This window comes from Phocoena sinus, chromosome 2 (genome assembly GCF_008692025.1).
Source record: "Phocoena sinus isolate mPhoSin1 chromosome 2, mPhoSin1.pri, whole genome shotgun sequence".
Taxonomy (NCBI): Eukaryota; Metazoa; Chordata; class Mammalia; order Artiodactyla; family Phocoenidae; genus Phocoena; species Phocoena sinus.
In genome coordinates this window covers 14,467,699-14,490,496 of record NC_045764.1, presented here as the reverse complement: position 1 = coordinate 14,490,496, position 22,798 = coordinate 14,467,699, and the positions used below count along the sequence as shown (strand labels likewise).

Here is a 22,798-nt window from a genome sequence, read left to right as displayed (position 1 = left end):
GGATTGTCTGGCTTTCCCAGAGCCCAAGCTCTAAGTTCAAGGTGAGTGGCAGGGACTGGTGAAATAGGCAGGTATGAAGAGTCACAGTCAGGTAGGGAGGTGAGCAACGGGGTCATTGTGATCAAAGGCACACAAGTGTAAGGACGTTGAAACAGGGTCTGGGAAAGAGCTTGACAGAGAGACTAGTAAACAATAAGTTTGGTACACATGGGCCAGGTATATGGCATAAGATAAAGATCAAGAACCAGAATGTCTGAGAAATGCAGCATGGACAGATCAGGAAGATCTGGGGGGAGGGAGATCAGACAATAAGAAATAGGAAGTCTGGTCACAAGAGAAACAGCAGTGACAACGAGCCCAGGCAACAGGAGCTAATGAGCGAAGGAAAGGCAGAAACTCGATACATCGCCCAGCTGTATCAGCCCGTGGACATCTTAAGTAGTTCCTGTAAAGTCAGGATCCAACCCTCATGACCTGCTAGCCTGGGGCTTGGGGCGGGAGGATGTGGGCACCTAGATGAAATAGGAAGTTGGGGGAGAACAGGGAAATTCGTGACTACAAAGATAACATTAAGACTTGACTGTTTAATGTGTAAGACAGAAATGTAAATATACGTACACTCAGTCTAGTATCCAACTTGGACACCAATTTTGATCCATAAAAAACAAAAACTACCATTTCCATTTTCATTGCCAATGTTTAACAGTACCTAATAATAAATAATAAACAAAATAAGAAATAAAAATCCAAGAATACCTATTCGCTCCTTTACATGTACGCCACTTACGATTTATAAAGCTCTTCCAAAGTTTACTCATTTGACACATATGCTATAGCCACATTTATATCCTTCCCTTCTCTTTTTCCCAATCAGCTCAGCTTCACAGGAAATATATTTTTAAAGTTTTATTGTTTGCTACTTTAAGTGTCAGATGGTTCTCCTTCAGACACATATGGAACCCTTTGATTTAATTTTGGCAAATCAATGAAAGACACATGTGCATCTTGGAACAAGTGCTATTCATTAGTATTTGATCCTTTCCCCAACTTCACACTCAGAAAAGGAAACTTATGACGTTTCTTTCATTCCAAGTCTATTGATACTAGGAATATGAGCTTCTCTAAGGACTTCAAATTCAGTCAGTCCTGAACCTTTTTCTTGGGGGAGTAACAGAACTAACTAAAAGTTTCTAACAATTTACATTGTGTGCTTTTTTTCTAGGCTAGATGTACTGCCTAGATGGCTAAATATAATTGTCATATTCTACTAACTGGATTTCATATTATAAAGGAATCATTTGTTTTCCTATAGATTAGTTTTAATCACAGAAATTTTGTATTTCAATCATCAACTCCTTAAATCTTCCTAAACTTAGATGAAGATACTAAACCATCACTTTTTTGACAGATGCTAGCAAACGTCTCAAACTTCGATCGGAAATAACAGTCAAATATAGAAGGGAAATAATACAACTGGGATTCTCGTACTGAATGTATTTTATTTACAGAAGTCAGGCTGGGAAGGAGTTGGATCTTTTTCAAGGGATTGGGGGTTGTCAATCAGTAATCAGAAAATGGAATTAGTGGCGAATATAGAATTACTGGATAGTTTATTTCAAATGATGGCAAAGAGTTTAAAATTTGGAGTGTATTTTCTTGTAGGTTGTTCTGGTTATCTAATTTTAAAATTGAAAATCACTGAAAGCCAATAACATGAACTTGGGACAGAATGGCGTCTATAAATCATAAGACATAGATTTTCAATGGCAAAGGAGAATCAACAGAAAAATTAATGTGAATACTGGGCAAAGGATGATGACTTTATGGACACCTGTCATATTAAAAGAGATTTGGAAACAGTGCTGGTTGGATACAATCCATCCCTTTCAAAATATATTAGTAGTTTATTATTGTGCCTGCGTTTAACGTTTCTGTTCCCAGTTTCATCGCAAATTCGGCTTTTAATGACAGCTATTGCCCTTAGGAGCTTAAGGCAGATCCTAGCGGTCTTCGCAGAGCCTAGGAGAGCGATGGCTTGCTTTTACTCTTGACTGAGCACCCGCAGTCCTGTGCCAGGCTCTGGAAGGAAAGCCACATGGCACATTCTATTCTCTATCTCCATGGAGTTCACGATTGAACAATAAACTAGAGTACACTGAGACAGAAGCCATGAAAGGTATGAATTTCAGAATTCTGATGGGCACTTCCACTCTATTGAGTCCCTACTGAGGACAGATGTCCTCAATAAACAAACAAAACACTGAGATAGAAGTATTTATATGAGAACGGAAGTGTTAACGTAGGAATAATTTACTGATTTCTTGGTTATGAAAGGTAATTAGCTGACTCAGGTTTTGTAATAAACACAGGTCACAATGTTACATTCTGGTGATAATCCACCACGACTGTTTTTTAAAAAGTTATAGTAAGGATTATTATTGCACTGTTACTCTCAGGTCAAAGTAACTTTAATTAGACACTAATAAATTAAAGACTGATGCCAAGTTTTAGTGAGTTAACACATGCAACAAAGCTGTTTCTTTATATTTCAGATCAGATTTAATTTGAATATATTTATATATTTAACAATATTTACTGAGTGGCTAATACAAGTACTGTTCTAGGTGCTAGATATAGAATAGAGAACCAAGCATGCCGAAGGAGTCTGTTCTAACAGAGTTGACATTCTGGGGGAAACATAGACACTACACAAACTAATTAATACATAATGAAATGTCAGGTAGTAAAAAAGAGTTATGAATCCTACTCAGAAGTAGGATTGCTGGAACATATCTGGAACATTTTGGAGAACCTCCATACTGTTTTCCATAGTGGCTGCACCGTTCTACATCCCCACCAACAGTGCGTGAGAGTTCCAATTTCTCCACTTCGTCACCAACTCTTATCTTTTTTTGGTTTTGGTAATAGCCATCCTAACAGATGAGGTGATATCTCATTTGATCTTGAAGAGATCTGCATTTCGCTGATCTCTAAGAGACATCTGTAGTCCCTTGTTCACTGCAGCCAGACGTGCATGCAACCCAAATGACTACTGGCAGGTGAATGGAAAAAGAAAATGTGATATACACACACAATGGATTATTATCCAGCCTTAAAAAAGAAGGAAATCGTGCCATTTGCAACAACATGGATGAACCTACAGGACATTATACTAAGCAAATAGAAGGGCAAATACTGCATGATTCTACTTATATGAGGTACCTAAAACAGTCAAACTCATAGAGCAAAGAATAGAATGGCAGTTGCTAAGGGCTGGGGGTTTAAAATGCTCTTTCCTTATTTTTACTGTTAGGTATTTTCTATTTTCTTTCCACTCTTGGAAGAGGCAACTTTCTTTCTCTTTCACCAAACCTGTACCTCACCTACTTTCCAACACCTCTTTCAATACTTACTTCCCAGGCTTCCCTGGTGGTGCAGGGGCTCAAGATATGCCAAAACACACCAGGTTTCCAATGTGCTGTGTTCTCTCTCATATGCTACCTCTCTTCCTAAAACACTTCTTTCCCATTTCTCTGCCTGGCTAATTCTAACTCTTTATATTACTCTATCATAATGCCTTCCTGAGCACAATGGATTTATGTATCTGGTTCACCCACTAGAATGCAAGTTCTCTGAAAACAATAAGTATATTTTTTGTTTTTGTTGTTTCCAGCATCTCACACATATGGGAAACACTGGATAAATGTTTGGTGAATAAACAGATGGAGTTATGGGTGTTTACCAGGGCTACTGGCTACCTAATTGGTGCACTGCCCTCTTGTCATGCCTATGGACAACAACTGAGAGTTCCAGGATGTACTGAAGCATCTCTTGCAATCTAACCTCTTTTGAGGACATATTACATGGGATGGGGTGCTATAAGCACAGCACAGCTGGGGCTGTCCTAGAACTCAGAAACTTGTTTTCCACCAGTTAAGGCAGGACTAGGTCATACCAATAAGATTCTTTCACAGCAAAATGGAAAAGTTCACAAGGTTGGAACACTGACAATGTCTGCTTTGAAAAGTGCATCTGGTTTTCCTCCCCATCACACCCCCAGCCACTTTACGCTCCAGAGGAAAACAGAAACACATAAAATACCTGAAGCAAAACTGAACCCAAGTTCAAACTGAGAAGGGTAAATATTGGGTGAGATGGCAAACACATGAGAATACCAGTGATACAAAACACTGTGAATTAAGGAAAACCAAAGGAATACAAAGCAGTACCAGAAGGCAAATACATGTTGCTGGTAAGAGACCTAAAGACAAACACAGAGATCAAAGAAAACCTCACAGTGAAATAAGCAGAAACCATCAGGATTGTTTCCACTCAAGGAACTGTGTGTCAAGTGAAAATAAGTTAACCTAATCTAATACCAAAAGTCAATAAAGGTAATTTCAAATAATACTATGCAAGAATCAAAACAAAATTAGATGAAATTGAAATAAAAGCCTCCTTTATTGAATCGAAGTAACACAGTAGATATGGAAAATGCAAACCCTTTGGTAATGTAATACCTCAGATAGTAGACCCAAAACTAAAGAAAGCCCAAAATAATCACGTAAGACAATGAAAATATTCAGCAATCAAAGCAAGATGGGAAAACATCATGAGAAATGCATAACTAAAACAATGATAAAAATGTAAAGGAGAAGGCTTTTATGTTAATGCTCATGAAAACCAAATGTGAATGATGAAAACTCTGTACTTCTGCCTCAAGGAAATGAGCTGATTGTTTAACCCTTCGTCCTAACAAGCTACATTTCCTGTAACTTAGAAAAAAGGACCCTGAAACTATGACTCTCATAACTGCCCAGCCATTTAATTCAAAAAGTAGAACAGGTCACCTTCAGGACATAAACACATTCTCATACATAGAAAGAAGAGAAAGAAAAAGGAGTTTATTTAATTTATGGCACTTAGCTTAGGAAATGTAAAGTATCTTAGAATAGAAAAGCTACTTGTTCTACATCCTTCTTGTTACAGATGTGGAATCCGAGCTTGATAAGGTTAGGTGACCGCCTGAGAACCCAGACCAAGCAGTCGGAGAGCAGGATGGTCTCTTGCCCCCACACAGTGTCCTGTCCACCACGGGACCGCGCTGCCACACACGTCATCTCAAAGGCGGGAAGACAGCCCAACATTAAAGGACACCTTTCTAGGACATAACACATTTTATCATATAAAATTCCAATCTAAATTTAAAGAAATCAATAAAATCTGGAAAAAAGGGCTTCCCTGGTGGCACAGTGGTTAAGAATCCGCCTGCCAATGCAGGCGACATGGGTTCGAGCCCTGGTCCAGGAAGATCCCACATGCCGCGAAGCAATGAAGCCCGTGCGCCACAACTGCTGAGCCTGCGCTCTAGAGTCTGAGAGCCACAACTACTGAACCCACGCACCTAGAGCCCGTGCTCCGCAACAAGAGAAGCCACCGCAATGAGACGCCCATGCACCACAACAAAGAGTGGCCCCTGCTCGCCGCAACTAGAGAAAGCCCGCGCGCAGCAAAGAAGACCCAATGCAGCCAAAAATAAATAAATAAAGTAAATACATTTTTAAAAATCATATTGAAAAGCTATTAATGAGATTTAAAAAAATTGTAAGAAAAAAAGATGGCATCTCTCAATACGAACATTACCTGTTTTTCTTCATCTTACCACTAACAAGTATTGTTCTAAAATTCTTTCCAATTTCTAGAATAGTATTTAAATAAATGCATATGATTAACTAAGGACAGTAAAGGTTTTCATCAAACAGCTGTCATCGCCATAGAAGTTTCCTCCTTCTATGGAGTCACTCAGCACCTCATTATCAGGGCCCAGTGTAATACACATTTCAAAGGGGACCCCAAATTTCAAAGCAACCAAGACATCATGGATACTACTTCTTTGCCTCCCGACCAGAAAAGAAAATACCCTGGGAATGTTTCCACTTTAGGGGTTTTTTGTTCAGCTATGCTTTAATGTCATTGAAACATATCAAAACATCATCAAGACAAAAATGGAAGAATTTTCTTGAAAGGCTTCCACAATAGAATTTTAATTTTTAAAAAAACTCACATGTATTTGTATGTTAAGTTCTAATTTTTAAGATATTAACTTTTGTACACCTACAATTATTACAATGTATTACAATAATACAATGTTGTATGTCAATTATATTTCAATTGGTTTAAAAAGTGAAGTGGCATGAGTGGAAAAAAATACTACTTTGACCACTTCATTCATTCACCAAATATTTGCTGAGTGCTTACTCCAAGAGCTGGAGATAGAGTAGTATACAAAATAGTCAACATCCCAGCCGTTGTGGGGCGTCTAGCCCAGTGAGGCAGAGGCAGACAAGCAGACAAACAAACAAATACATATTTCAGGTGTCAAGTGCTATGAAGGAAGAGAAGCCAGACAGAAGGGGAAGGGGTGCTGTCTTCTCTCTGGTAGTCAGAGAGGGTCTCTCTGATGAAGCGACATCTGAGCAGAAACATGAAGCAAAACGGATCCAGGCAAGCACATGCCTTGGGTGTGGCAGGAGGGCGAGAGTTCCAAGCAGGGGGAACAGCAGATGTGAAGGCCCGGGGTGGGTGCTTTCTTGGAAGATGTGAGTAAAGCAGGGAGACCAGGATGGCGGGAGTGGACGAGTCTACCGAAAAAGGAAGCAAATGGTTCAGCGCGGCAGGCAGGGCTCGTATCAGGTGCAGGCCCTGTAGGGCAACGGTAAGGATTTGGGATATACTCCGAATGAAATGGTAGCAAAAGAATGACATGATCTAACTTGTGTTTCAAAGAGATGCTCTGGTTGCCACGTGGAGAACAGACCAGGGCAGAGGGTTGGTGGCTCAGGGTGGCAAGAGCAGAAGCAGAAAACTAGTCTGGAAGCTTCTGTGATGACCCGAGGGAGAGAAGGCAGTAGCTGAAAACAAGCGGCGAGGGCAGAGGTGGGCACAAGGGGTCAGATTCTGGATATCTTTTTCCCGGGAGAGCTGACAAGATTTGCTAATGGTTTGGATGTGGATGGGAGTAAAAGACAAGTGTGGAGGATGATTCCTAAGAGTCTGAAGTCCGTATCTGGAAAGCTGCAGGTGCTACTTAGCAAGCTGGGAAGCCTGGAAAAGCAGCAGATGTTGTGGGGAAGGTGGGAAGGTGGTTTTGGACTTACTAGGTTAGATGCGTCACTGATCATTTGAATACAGACAGACATAAAGTACCGATCAGTAGAATGTGATGTGCTTGACTTAAGATGAATAGAATTCGGAGCATATTCCCAGGTATTCTAAAATCTTTTTGAATTAACTCAGATACCCTGTGGGTACGCCACCACTCGTGTTAATGTTATAAAACTTATTGGTGCATCTTTACTTTTGCTTCATACCTCAATATCTAGTTTCCAAAATTGGAAATGTCACCGAACACAGGCCTTGTTAACAGGTAACTGAGAAATGACAGGTTATAAATGCCTCCGAGGAGTCAGCTTTTCTTACAAGGCATTATTTAAGCTACTGAGACACTCCTTCCTGTCAAAAAATCTCCCCCTACCACCTTCATGGAGTCTGAAATTCCTCCACTTCAAAAAATATAATCATTCCCTCTTAACCATGCGTTACTCTTCCCCAAATTCTTGTATAAGTGCAAGAATATTTATGTGTACTTTCTTTTAATGGAGACTTTTCTTATGCAGTTTGGCATAGCGTAGGGTCCTCTTGCTAGAAATACTTAGGAAGAAAAGGAGTAGCGGCTTGAGAGGAGAAGGGGCAGATAAACCAACAGCAGTAGGTTTTTAGAATGCAGCCTTAGAGGAGCCAGTGGAATTGGAGACGCGCGAACCTGGCGTGGAAGGAGCTGGGGAACCTGCCAGAGGGGTCTCAAATTCTCCTTCTCTGCGTAGATTTATCCAAGACCTGATCACGGACACAGGTGATGACTTCTGCATTTAACTGCAGTGCAGCTTCCTCCTGTGGACTCTGACTGCCTGCTCGATGCCTCCATTTGAATGACCCTGACGCACCACTTCTGTGCTCTGTTCTCTCAAGGAGAAACATTATTTTCCCAAAGCCCCCTTGGCCTAGTTAACTTCCATTTAGCATTCACATCTCAGCTCAAATCTTCCTTCCCTGGGGAAGGCTTCCTTGACATTGAAGCCAGATGGAGTCGCCCCCCCGCTTTGTGGCCCCCATGGCCTCCCCTCAGAGCACTTACTCAGTCCATAATTATATATTACTTGGGTAAGTATCTGCTCAATGTCAGGGTCCCCCGCCCCAGACTCCAAGCGCCTTAGAGCAGATGCATATCTCTGCTGCTCAATGCTGTATGCATTGCCAGATCCGAGCTCTTGGCTGGTGTACAAAGAGCACTCAAACATTTGGTGAATAAATGAATGAATGCCTTGTTTGTGTGTACAGACGTGAAGTAAAAGGGTCCCTGACGAAGCAAACACTAAGGTGCGTCGCATTTGCGAGAGACATCAGCTCCAGTACACTGAACTGAGTAAAGTTAAATAAGGTTGATCGAAATTTGTTCTCGTATTTGCTTTGGGTTTTATTTACCTCATCAGGCATCAACATTATTCTGTACCTCTAGAGCCACTGAAGGGAGAAATCAACAACCCTAAGTCCAAAAAAAAAAAGTTATTGAATCCTTTGTTAGATAAGCGGACACGTGTCTGTAGTAGTTGCCAGAGGTTGGGGGGTGCGGGAGGTAGGGAGAGATTGGTAAAAGGGTACAAATTTTCGGCTATACAGTGAATAAGGTCCAAGGATCTAAAGAATAACACAGTGACTATAGTTGATAACACTGTATTGTATAGATGAAATTTGCTGACAGAGTAGAACTCAAGTGTTCTTGCCAAAAAAAAAAGAAAAAAAAGAAGAAAAAAGATAAATCCGTGAGGTAATGGATGCGTTAATTAACTAGGTGGGGGGACATCTTTTCACAACGTACACATATATCAAACCACCACGATGTACACTTTAAATATCTTACAATTTTATATGTCAATTATACCTCAACAAATCTGAAATTTAAGAAAAGAAAGACTTTTCTACCAAGGTAGGGCCAGTCTGAATGTATAATTTAAGACGTTTTGACTATAACTGATTTTATTCTCATAGGTGCTTTCCTATGAATGCAAAAAACAATTACTCAATTACAAGACATTTCATAGTTTCATCAGGTCCTCAGTCCCATTACGTTTTCCCCCAAGATGTTAAACTGCTCAACTTCAAAATCTCCTGCCTCAGGGATTTCAGCCCTATGGACTTTGGCTGAAAAGGAAATTCCGTTTTCCTTTTGTTCTTCTGTGCTCGCTACTCTCTCCCTCCCCATGTCACTAAACCGCAGCTATACCTCAGTCTCAACCTTTAACAACAGCTTTATCAGAAGGAGTAGTTAACATCCAAAACAATTTCAACTACCAGTTTCTAGACCTAACCCACCAGCTTGGATGCAGAAAACAGGAGAAGGTAGAGGAAAAGTATGCTTATATAAAATACAGAGAAGATTATTAACAATCAACGGTATTTTCCATTGAAAAAAAATCTCATATCCCAAGTACATACCCCATTTCTTTTTGGCAAGATCTAACTCTGTCTGCAGCTATATATCAATATTCAAACACACAAATTCATAGCAACCTCTTAGCCACTCAAATATAACCGTAAGATTGATTTTCCTTAATGGAAATCAGATACAAACTCCGTAGAACTCAAGTTTCCACTCTGGCTGTGTATATCCATCACATACAACTCCTGTGAAACAAACTCATGTAGCAGATCCCAAGACGCTGTTGTCATTAAAGATCCATTTGTAGCAAAAACAGTGAAGTAAGACAGGAAAAACAAACATGCAAAAATGCAAATTAGTAGTTAAAAGAAGACTCAACTTTCTAAACATAATTTAAAACGTTCAGATACACCCAGGCCAAACGCTTGCGCAAAAGTGACAAATTTGTTAAAGACACGCTTGTGGCACATTAAAAAAAATTTCTTAGAGTGGTTAACGTCTGATACCTCCTTCATCAGACGGTCTTGTTACCTCACTGCAGCACGAAAAGCTAGGGTAAATCTCGGATATTTCTGATTTGTCATCTCCCAGACCTGTACCAAAAGTACTGCTCGAATGAGATCGAGACCGTTGTCTCCTATAATGATTCGCCTTTTCTATATTGGAGGGAAAATATTCATACTTGTGATTAAGTGACTTGAAGAACAAAGGAAACAAAAAAATTACTTAAAAATTTAACAAGGAAGAAAAATAATCCCTTATTAAATTACAATCCAAAAGCTCAGGTATTAGAAATTCTAGTCACCTATTCCCAAACTTCAGCACACATTGCATCAACTATATAAATGACTTAATGATCATTTATACTCATTTTTTGTCTAAATTTTAAAGGAGAGATGAGGGATGGGAAATTGACAAGAACTAAGAAAACACTGGCAAACTAGTAAACTTCTATCAAACAAAAGGTTTGGTTATAAATAATTCTTTTCAAATATCACCAAGGATACAGCATTTGTTGCCTTTATTTTTGGAAAATTAAATACAATTTGGCTGATTATGTGGATCAAATTAACTATACAAATATTAGAATCGCTACTTTGCCTTGGGCTTTCAATTTTGTTAATGTCAGCAATTAAACGTGGAGTTAGAAATCAGGGGGCAGAGCGAGACCTAAATGATATATCTATTTATATTTTTAAAATACCTGCATAACTGTCAAATCTTCGGTTTGCTAAACGTGGTCTGAAAGTCTGAAAAGTCAACCCATGCTATCACTATACCCAAACATCCAAACCATTTGGGTTTTGCTTTTAATTGTAAACATGCAGTCTAAGTTAAAAGTCAAATAGACTTCCTAGGTAAACTACAGATTTTGCATTTTCTAAAGACCCAGAGATAAATTTTAAGGATACTATTTTAAGACATTTATGATACTATATAGAAAATCACCCCACTGTTTTACATAGAATTCTTTAAGTTAAAGAAGTCTTTAAATTAAAGAACTATACCTTTAAAATGTTGTGTTTTTCATGAAACAAATCTCCTTTATGTCTTAGCAGTTTAGTGCAGTCCAAATGGCTGCATTTGAAAGCCCAGAAAACCTCTAAAATCATATTCACTAATAAAAAGGAAATGTAAGTAAGCTCTAGACACCTTTCAAATAAATCTAGAACAAACTAATCTAGGATATATTAAAAAGCCCTTTGGCAAGTTCTGTTTTCATAAATGATTAATGGTATATTAAATAGCACAGCAACTTGTTCAGTTTTTCAAATCCCAAACTTAAAAATTTACACTACACAAACGGCACAATGAACCTCCACAGCTCACAGTAGCTTCACTTTGAAGACAAAACCACGTAAATGGGGAGGAACTCGAAATGTAAGCAGTACCAGAGAGCATATGTAGACTTCTAGACTGAATATTGTCTTCCAGGGGATCAATGTCGAAGATGGAGCCAGGATCTGTGCGCCAAACTTTGAGGTCTTTTACCAAAGGAAGAAATCAACAAATCAAGAATGAATAAAAAAAAGTCAGCACTCAAGAGAGTTAAGCAAAAGTCTGAAAAGGGGCATATGCAAAAAGCAAGCATGTAATAGGCAAACCCACCGCACAGCCTACTTCAGAGAACAAAGGGATATTCACACTCACTGGATTTGCTAAGAAAACTTTGTGATCAAATTTAAGTTGCCTGGTTCATTGACCTTCCATGGGGAGCCTGTGAATCATCACCCAACACACGTGCACGCCAGACAACTCCCTGCATCCCTGAACCCTCACCACTCGTGCTCTCCACACACTGAAACAGGTAAAATGTTGGGTTAAAACTCCTGATTAAGGACATGTGAGTAACTCATAAGAAGTAACTAAAAGGTTTTTGTCTAAGAAAACAAAATAAAAATCAGAAACTTCTCCCCCTACAACAGAAACAAATGTTGAACAAATTGAAAAATTAGTAACTTTCCTTTCTAGCCCTGCCTTAGATTTTAGTATAAGCCTTGCTCTGTCACCATTCAACACTATGTTCCTAAGATTTTTCCCAGGCTGACAAGAAGGAACAGCAGGACGAGAGGTTCCTTCCTCTCTGATTTGTGAGACTTTCAGACAGCTCTCGATTCTCCCAGTTCAGAGATAATATTAAAAAATATATAAGCTATTCATATTGTGGAAATCATCAGAATCTCTCTGGCATGTCTACTTGCGGTAAAAGGACGTAAATGGGATTACTGCTGTTATGTCACTCATGCAATGTCTGCAGTACAATTATACAGTACATAAGCTAAAGCGAAACAAAAAAATTGCTCATCCTTCATTATCACCCATGTCTGATATCTGGGCTTCTTTGCATAACAAGTAGGAACACTCTTAAGACCAGAAGGTTATTAAAGACAGAGGACGTCCAACAACAGAATGGATTTGCAATGATACCTGGCAAAGGCCACGAATCCCATCCAACATGGTGCAAACAATATTACCTGTGGTCCACTTTCACCTGGGCACCACCTCAAGCATTTGAGGAGGAGTCCGATGAATAAGGAAGCGAATTTTAAAGCCAGGGCAAGCACGATCTTTTTGACTGTGCAGACTTGCCAAGCAGGCCCGTCAGCTTACCAACGATGATTCCAGGTCTCCTGTCCATCTCCACGATGTGAGGATGGACACCTTTATAGGCGGCATCGCTGACAACCTGGGTGTTCTTCCTCACTCGCTCTGTCACGGGGTCATCCACAACAGGAGTAAAGCCCCTTCCCTTTGTCTTCTCAAAATCTTCATGATATTTCACCTGAAAAAGGGAAAAACCATATTAACTCAAACTGAAATTTCCTGACTGTTACACAACTCACAAAATTTTGATATAACGACAGTTGTCACTGTACCAGCTGCATCTAGATTATTTTCTACATAGATGTATCTTTTCCAATTATTCCAAAAATAATGTCTGAAACTTCAGTTTCCTAGCATCAGAAATCAAGCTGACATTTTCACAATGTTTTTCATCATTACGGTTAGCAGCTCTTTTAATATACAAACCTGTATATCAGTAAGAAGTGTTGAAAAGATATATTTTTAAAATCCTGGTTACTTCCTAAAACGAACTCACTTAGGTATAAATTAATATCTTATCTCTTAAACTTTAGTATGCAATAAAATGATAAGGCATTTCTACACAATTATTCAAGAAAACCATATTATTTAAAATTAGATTGAGAGTTACAATTATATATATATATATATTTTTGTATATAATTACAGAAACATATATATATTTCAAAACATGTTTTTTATGTTCTGAAATTGGATTAGGGTGATGGTTGTTCAACTCTGTAAATTATACTAGAAACCATTGAATTGTATACTTTAAATGGGTGAACTTTATGGTATATAAAGTACATCTCATGAAGCTGCTCTTTAAAAATACATATTTTTATATTCTTTAAACATGTAAACACACCAAACTCAACCCTAAAATGAATTGAAGAGAAGTCCAACCAAATATCTTTCATAAAGTACATTTACAGTAGTCACGTTAGAAATAAAAAACACACCCAAAAAGTCACTGAGAAAAATTATTTTATTAGACTAAATATTTTCATTACATTTCAGTGTGACTAGAAAGCTCCCCCCAAAGGACGGGCCCATCGGCCTTTCCATGCTTTGTTAGTTATCCAGATTAATGGTGAACAACGCCATCAGTGCATCGGGTGGTGCCATTCCTTAGTATGTTTTAGTCACAGATGGAGGACCTGGTTGGACCCTACCATTGAAATATGATTTTGAGCTTCTTTGACATGTCTGAGACCAGGTGTATCTAAAATCAGACTTGGTCTACCTTTCATCTGTCTCTGGTCCTGGGTATATTTTACCTGCAAAGTAAATAGTAGAACATACTTAAAAATACGACAATTATAATTGAAAAAAATTACATAACTTTTTCAAGCTTCCCAAGTGAGTGAAACATATACAACGTATCGTGAATTACTTCCCAGGTAACTTGTTTGGTGAATTACATTTCGTTCTAGAATAACAATCTAAAATTTTACTCTCGATGGTCTCCTTTAAAGGCTGCAGCCAAGATGACCTAAATCTCTCTACCAACTGAAAACAAACGTGTGAGTGACCAACATCCACTAACAATGTGTCAGTAAAAGTGGTTATCACACTTAAACAGGGAAAATCCAAAGCTAAATGGAACCTAAATTTATTTTTCCATTTCTCTATTTCCCCATTTCCCACCATAACACTGAAAGAATGCATACGGAACATCCCTCTATTTCCTTTTATTTGCCCACTGCAGACGACAAGAATCAATAAGTAACAAATTTAGGTTCCCTCTAAGCAGCCACCACTTAAAGGTAGTTTATGTTGAATACAATCCGCATCTCTGGACAGAAACACCACTAGAGAGCTGTGCATTGTAAAACCTAAATGCTGATTCCTAGGCATAAAGCTCTTTTTGACATCTGACCATCAGCACACTGCTATTTGCGAAGCTGATTATGTATAAGATTAGGATACCAATTATTGCAGACCCGAGGGCATATGTGCATTCAGAACGGAAGCCCTGGTATTTCCTAAGAGAAAGCACACTCCCCGAATAAGACACCGATGTTCATCAAGGGAGTTTAATGAGTAACTGAATTCTGTGTTAAATATATTTAAAGATTTTTTTCCCCTCTAAATCCTTACTTTGGAGTAATGAGTCATTTCTTATTTTGTTTTGCAGAGAGGATTTAACAATCCACATTCAATGGAATACATCTGTAAAGTAACAATTGTTTAACTTACACACCAAAGACTTTACTACTTTCAAAGACACTGGCTAAAATAACATGAATCATTGTTTAAATGAACATAATACAGTTTAAAACAAGACTTTAAATGTAAGTGTTGGTCACATCTGGAAATATCAACAAAGAGTTGCAGGATAATATAAAGTTAGACAGTGGCAGCTTTTGGAAGTCATCTGAAATAATACACGGACTTATTGCATATATTACAAAGGTTTCTTGGAAATCGATTTTATTTTCACAAGGAGGAAACAGGTTTGCAAGTAAATAATATAAAGGACATGTCCTTTGCGATAGCCCCAAGTGAATAAAACAACTTGCCGAACTAATATTTTCTTGATTCTTCTTTACTCTTTCCATTTCAGGAGTTATACTTAAAGCCGTAGCTCTTCCCGGCTGACCTTTATAATAAACCTGTCATTTCAGAAAACAAAAAGCAGAGCACTGTGAATCCATTCACCTAAATAAGAGTCTCATTGTACTTATTTTAAAGAGCTAGCCAAGGAAAGGAAGCTATGAAAAAAAAAGGATGCTATCAGAAGTTCAGTCATATTTAAAATGCTTGCATCTTAAATCATTCTATTTTAATTCATCCCATAGCAGTGAATCACCGTGAATGAAATCACTATTAATGTACTCATTATATGGGCATACCGTCGGTAAAGCTGTAATACGCATTTTATCACAAAGGAGTATGATATGAAATGTCTTCATGGATATTACTTTAAGGTACTCGCACCTATATAGAATGCTGCTATACTGTTATGGCTTTAGTAATTAACTGTGGCAGAACTTCTGCCTGGATGCCTAAGTAGTAACCAGAGTCATCCATGAGGCCAGCATTCTTCCCACTGCTCCATCCCTCCTTCTCCAGAATCATGTGCCCTTTTGAGAGTAACAGAGTTACATCAACTGTGACTCTGAATATATTGGGAAAAAGTGAGCATCTGCTTCTCCAAAATATAGTTGTCAGGGAAAGTGCCAAACAGGAGACTGCCTTGCCTTTGTAATCTGGTCAAAAGGACTTTATAGGCTTGAAGAATAAAAGATTTCTTTGAATCTAATAGATCTCCAAATTTCCTCTTCCAAAGAACCCAATTTATATGTTAATGACGGTGAAAAAGGATTGTCTCAGTGAACTGCATCCACGGATTACATAACAGAAAGGAGTCAGAGCAGGACAGGAGTTGGTGTCTGAGTAAACACTGACAGCCCCTCAACAAGTGCCCCCCGAATGGACCTGTCCCATGTGACCTATTCAGCCAGGCACACTTTGTAATTTTCCCCCAGCATCATCCAAAAATAAAGTGACAACAGCTGGGAGTGGGAGTCAGGGCCGGAAAGGCTACAGAACGAGAATATGTATATATATATGTAGGAAAGGGACTGGGAAAGCGTATTTGTAGGGCCAAGATGCCCGAAGCTGCCACTGTAAGCCTTTGGGGCACCACAGAAACCACAAGCATGAAGGAAGACCAGAAAGGAGGGATGCACAGTAACCTGCAAACAAAAATCAGACTGTAGTCCCTGGCAACTCTAGCAGGGAATGCCTGGCTGGACCCACAATACCTAAGACCCTGAAACCTTTCCAATAAATTGGCAGTCAGTTGAGAGCAGAGTATCAACTCCAGGTCATGAAAACTTTGAAAACACGACCCCTTCACTGACATGTTGACAATATGTTTGCTCTTGTAAGAAAAAAGTTACTAAGATCACACATTGCTGAGGTTCTTCTGGTTTTCTTTAACCCTCTTCAGCTCTGGTGGATCAGAAATTGCCGTTGCCTGTTTAATCTCTCCTCTGTATTTTACCTATGGAGGAGAAATAAGACTTTTAACAAACAGTAGAATGGTCTCCACCCAAATAGCAACAGAGGATGAGCCTCAAGATTAACCCTAATTTTTAAACATTTTTTTTCCACAGTAGACGCGTGTCAACCTTTCAGTTCAAATGCACCTGGCTTCCGATTCTTCTAACTTAGCAAGCACGAAGTGTTGTGCTTCTTAAAAATGATTTTTTTATAAATATATTGCTGTTCAATACCAAAACTAATTGCAAATGCCACAACTAAATGTAATGGAAATGTAAGGGGAAAACATTGTAATGAAATCATTACAGGAGAACTATAGTGAAGTAGCCATGGCAGCCTGGGAAGCTGGCTTTACTCCCATTCTGACCCTGGAGCCTCCACCTTCAAAAGGAGCTGCAGATTCCTCACTCCTACTATCATCAGGGATCTTGTAAGGATGAAGCAGTCATCAGCCTGAACTCACTCTTAAATTTTAAAGTCTCTCAAAATTACCCATTTTAGAAGAAGGTTACTGTTTATAATGGTAAAAGTTCCATAAAAGGGTGAAAGAATGGGAAAAATAACTATTGGGGGACACATCTGAAAGAGATTTCTGAATTCAGGGAGGCCTGGGTTCAAATCCCAGCCCTGCTGTCACAAACCGTGGGTTCCCAGCATGTTCTCTAACTCCTCAAGCCTTAGTTTCCCACACCTACAAGCCAGGAGAGTAAATCGTGCCAACCTCATGGATTTATATAAAGCATTTAGCACAGGGTCCACATTAGAGGAATCTCATGATTGTTAACTACGATTCTTTTATTAGCAATAGATTACTGACTGATTGGATAATGTCTTCTGTTTTATTTATAAGGTTCCCTGCCCTGACATTATGTCTTAGAACCCCAGTCAAGCCAGGTCTTCTTTTGCATTATGCCAATAGACAATCTGTTTTCTCAGACTGACAACAGACCCACGATACTATTCTTTAAATCTGCATGTGGTTTTAGAGATTTACCAACTATGAGGTCTTATCCATCTTTGTGTACCAGTGACCAGGATAATGCCTGGCACATGGCCTAATGAAGATTTCTTGAATAAACAAGCAGGACTGAAGGACAGCAAGACACTCCCCAATTTTCTGGACTCACACGAGAGGTCTACTGTCCCAGCCCCTCAATACGTGACTGTGGAGAAGAAGCGGCCAAGATGTAGAGGGTCTAATGCTTTTCAGAAGGCGTTGTAAAGAATAAAAATATATACTGTTCGGTAAAATATAGGAAGAAACAGAAACAACTTGCCGTGCTCAGCTGCTCCTGGTTTTTCCTCACTCTCTCTATCTCTGGCGTCGTGCTCACTGGAGTTGCTGTGTAACATTGCTCTTTGTACTGGAGCTGAGAGACAAGCGCAAAACAGTGTGGGATTATGGGAAGCAAGTGTGAGCTAGCACACTGCAACTGACCAAAAGAAACGTTACACAGTGACAGAGCATTCATTAGCTAAAATCTTCATTAGGATTTTAGAGTGAAATATGCTTTGCTAAAAGACTTCGTCATCACAGTGATCCCAGGTCTAAGCTTTTTCTTGCCCAAATGTTTTGAATTCTACCTTGGGTTGTTATTCTGCAAACCGCATAATTTAGTGGTGGCCTCTCTGAGTTCGATCTTATCAGCAATGATAAATGATCCCTTCTGTGAGCTCACGGCACTAAAGCACCATTACCAAATGACCGTTTTATATTGAAAAATTAAAATTCTGCACTCTTATCATTAGAAATGAGGGTTATGCCAGTCCTATGCCTGCACCTCAGTGAGTGGCTGTCACTATGTAAAGAAACCCTGAACCTCAAAATTTCCTCCTCTACCAAGTTCCAACATTAGAAGCCCATGCTCTGGCTAGCATTACGGAGATATTTCTGACTGACTGCATAGAGGTGCTGTTTCTTAGCTGAGGGATCAGACCCAACGTTTGTGGTCAGCTTTCTTGGCAATTCCACAACACCCCAGGAAATAAATGAGGATCCAACACAGACAGATAGAATGACATGTCCATCAAATGAATTTTTGACAGGTAAAAGGAAAACTAGAGGTTAAAAAATCCCATTATAAGGAACTCCACGGGGACAGTCTTAATGATTTTTTGGAGTTTAAATTTAGCGTTAGAGAATTTTTTTTTTTTTTTTTGTAAGATATCACAAGGCCTACAGGGCCTGCAGATAAAATGGACTTGAGATGTACACCCTCAGCAGTGCATGTGCAAGTGACCAGATATTTGATAAGCCTGGAAAATAAATGAAAAAGGGTCAGGTCCCTGCCAGTGTGATTTCTTTCTCTGTGCCGTGGTATGCAGTTTCAGAGTTTAGGCAGATTCTGTGTCGGATAACTGCCTGAAGTGAGGAAAGGTCCAGTGTAATCTCTATTGATGGCAGGATACAAAGAAAGATTACTCTGGGCTGAGGTCAGAGGAGAAAAAATTGTTGAACAGCATTACTGATGTTGAGAAACTGTTGTAGCCAATTTCTAGTGGATATAAGTTTGGAGACATAAATTTGATATGGAGACTCTTTATGTATTGCATTCATCCGCTCACAAACATGCTGAGTGCTTTACAGGCAATATCTCACTTAATATTCTAGTCTCTGTTTTACAGATGAGGAAACTGAGGCTTGGAGAGGGGTTGGTAGCTTATGAAGGTTATACAGCAGGTAGGGTCTGAAGCTGGGATCAAACCAACAGTCCAGGGCCCACATTCTTCTCCACTACTCCAGTGTTATCCAAACTTCCACCACGTACACACCACTTCCCATATGACATGCCAGATATCACCTGTGCTGTGATTTATAGTATTTTCTTATTAAATTAACTCATTATTATTTTCAAATAGTTATTTTAAGGGAGTGTTATGTTTCTATGATAAATTGAAAACTAGCAACCCTTCTTTTAGAAAAAGGGACACATTATGACAATCTCTAGGCCATACTGAGTGAAGTAAGTCAGACAGAGAAAGACGAATATCATATGATATCGCTTATATGTGGAATCTAAAAAAATGGTACAAATGAACCTATTTACAAAACAGAAACAGAGTCACAGATGTAGAAAACAAACTTATGGTTACCAAAGGGGAAATGGGGGGAGGGATAAATCGGGAGATTGGGATTGACATATACACACTACTATATATAGAATAGATACCTAATAAGAACCTACTGTATAGCACAGGGAACTCTACTCAATACTCTGTAATGACCTATATGGGAACAGAATCTAAAAAAGAATCTTTTTAGATATGCATATCTATACATATGCATGCATATCTATACATGCATATATAGATATGCATATATGCATACGTATATACATATCTATACATAGATATGCATATATACATATGCATATATGCATATGTATAACTGATTCACTTTGCTGTACAGCAGAAACTAACACAACATTGTAAATCAACTATACTTCAATATAAAATAATTTTTTAAAAAAGGACACATTAAAACAATTTAATCCCTAAGTCAAGGCCAGAGCGGCAGCAGCCACTGCATGCATCTGAATCACCATGTCGGGGCACTGGCACTGCCAACAGCCTCCTCGTGGCCTGAATTATGATTTCTCTCTCCACCACCTTTCTCCTGCCATCTTCCACCCCAAGTACCCATCACACTAAACCTTCCCCTCTTTGAACAGATCTTGGATCCTGAACACATTCAGTTTGCACTACCAGGAGGGCCCTTTCTCACGAAATCCACCCCAAACTTTTATCAATTCCTCAAGATCTAACTCAAATGTTAACTCTTTCTCCAAGGGTTCTCCTCTCTCTCACTGACATAGCCTTCCTCCTCTGCATTTCCCCAGCACTTTGAAAACAGGATTATTACTTAATATTAAATGAGATACTGCAGGTAAAGAACTCAAAAAGCGTAGTAAACACTCAGTAAATATTAATTATTGTTATAGCACTTCGTGTACAATCTTTATTTATTGCCACAGCTGTTTCTCCTAGAGACCCTGAGAATACACACAGCCCCTAAGACCTCATCTCTGAATGCTCCCAAGAACAAGAACAGAGTAGGCATTCAATACCACGTTCTTTAATAAGCAAATACACATGCTTGGTGTAATGCTACCCCAACATAAATATGTGTGAAACCTTATCTCCACCTTTCAGGAACTGGCCCTCCTACAATGGTATTCATCGTAGTGGGACCTCACCCGGACAAGCGTCATGCGCACAGAAGACAATACTTAAAGGAATATGATCACACATTGCTGATGTTCTTCTGGTTTTCTTTAACTCTCTTGAGCTCTGGTGGATCAGAAATGGCTGTTCCATGGTTCATCTCTTCCTTGTATTTTACCTGCATGATTTATTTTTTAAAATGTAAGTTTTATTCAACACAAGGCTTAAAAAATAGTTAAGAATTCTTCATTTGTAACTACTGCATAGTTGAATTTTTAATTCCAATATTAATTTTCCTTCAGTGGGAACACAAATTTTTATTTCATCTGGTGCTTTCAGGATTCCTTTATCCTGAAGTACAAAGAAACCCATATCCATTCACCTATCCATCACTGAAGAGGTTTTTGTTTGTTTGTTTGTTTTGTTTTGTTTTTTTGCGGTACGCGGGCCTCTCACTGTTGTGGCCTCTCCCGTTCCGGAGCACAGGCTCCGGACGCGCAGGCCCAGCGGCCATGGCTCACGGGTCCAGCCGCTCCACGGCATGTGGGATCTTCCCGGACTGGGGCACGAACCCGTGTCCCCCGCATCGGCAGGCGGACTCTCAACCACTGCGCCACCAGGGAAGCCCTGAAGAGGTTTTTTAATTAAAATAAGCATACATTGCTTGTGAAAATAAATTTTATCATCAGGCAGATGCACCAAAAACCTTGGAAATTATCTTAATATAATAACTTATTATTTTCTATTTGAAAAGCAGTTTCTATTTATTAACATGTTAATTGAAATTCACCATGTATTTAAAGGCAAAAGTCAAACTGAGTTAGCTACAAAGTCTTGGAAACACTGTGTATCTGACCGAGAGTACCCAAATGATCCAGAATAAGAAAAAAATAAAAGAAGAGAAAGGGGAAGGTGGAGGGAAATGTACTACAAACAGAGGCCACTGAGTGCTGATCGCTGTAGATGGGCCAGTGGCAGAAAGTCAGGAAGTGTCTTCTACCCACACAATCATGTTATGTAAAGCCCGCCTATATCCCGGCATTTGCCTCAATCAAAAGCTCCTCGTTCAAGTCCATTTAGAGGAAGATCAACCAGACAAATGATAATGCCAACACACAGTTATGCCTGGGACAAGCTCTTTAAATTTACGAAATGATTAGTGATGCTATCATATCAGGTGGTATTTTAATATGTGTAAAATTCATGGAAGATTGGATTCGAGAAAAAGGACACACTCATATGTACGGAAACATGGGCTAGACTTAAGAGGCACATGTTGACATTTAGCCAAGACTTAAATCTACATAAAACATCTTTTAGAAATCATTTGGTAATGTTTAAAATGATTAAAGCTGAAATCCACACTGACAGTCATAAAGAAACGATACCTAAATATTTTTGCGATCATCTATATCTTAGCATCTGTACATTTAATGTGAGATATGAGTAACAACGTCAATATTAGGCCAGATCCAGAATAGTTAAATGGAGAGTACATTGAGACAGACTAGCTCTAACTAAGATTCAAAAGTAGTTCTTAACAGAGAAAGCTAATAGCCCAAAGACTTTTACTCTGGAGGTGGAAAATGTCGAGATCTTTAAATGTTAAAGAGTCCTACCTTGGTTTGACAGATCTAGCTAACCTTGAAAGGGCAACTTTCCATTTGAATACTAAGCAGGAGTTTAGGGCCCAACCTCATAGAGATACAGAACTACTATTGTTTGCTACAAGGGGCAGTGGGATGCTGGGAGACGAAATGATAGACTGTACTACTTTCTGTGATTTTCCTCGGGTGAGAAGCTAAACATGATTAAAGATGAACATTTTTGTTTTTCATACGACTCCAACCAGTCATTTCACTGGAGGCAATAGAACTGCACAGTACAGAACGTTTATAACATTATATACACCAGTACACTGATGGGTACATTTCAAATATTATCATTTGGCAGTGAAGGAAACAACCGTTTTACATTTCTCAGCCGAACGAATTTCTCCACCAGACTCTAGCGTTGCCTGACACAGGCTCTCGCCGTGGC

General features: G+C 39.1%; 1 protein-coding gene across 2 annotated transcripts in view; it reads right to left on the bottom strand.

Moving 5' to 3' along the window:
* NEBL (nebulette) overlaps positions 1–22,798 on the bottom strand; it is a 340,919-nt gene that overhangs the window by 17,466 nt on the left and 300,655 nt on the right. Inside the window, exons 20-25 of one of the 2 annotated variants that reach the window (XM_032623435.1) lie at positions 20,844–20,936; positions 17,872–17,964; positions 16,503–16,595; positions 15,106–15,198; positions 13,756–13,860; positions 12,608–12,779 (exon numbers count right to left, since the gene is read on the bottom strand). In XM_032623435.1, coding sequence (XP_032479326.1) covers positions 12,608–12,779; positions 13,756–13,860; positions 15,106–15,198; positions 16,503–16,595; positions 17,872–17,964; positions 20,844–20,936 — 649 coding nt within the window. The remainder of the gene's footprint in view (positions 1–12,607; positions 12,780–13,755; positions 13,861–15,105; positions 15,199–16,502; positions 16,596–17,871; positions 17,965–20,843; positions 20,937–22,798) is intronic. The other variant, XM_032623434.1, reaches the window with a different exon arrangement.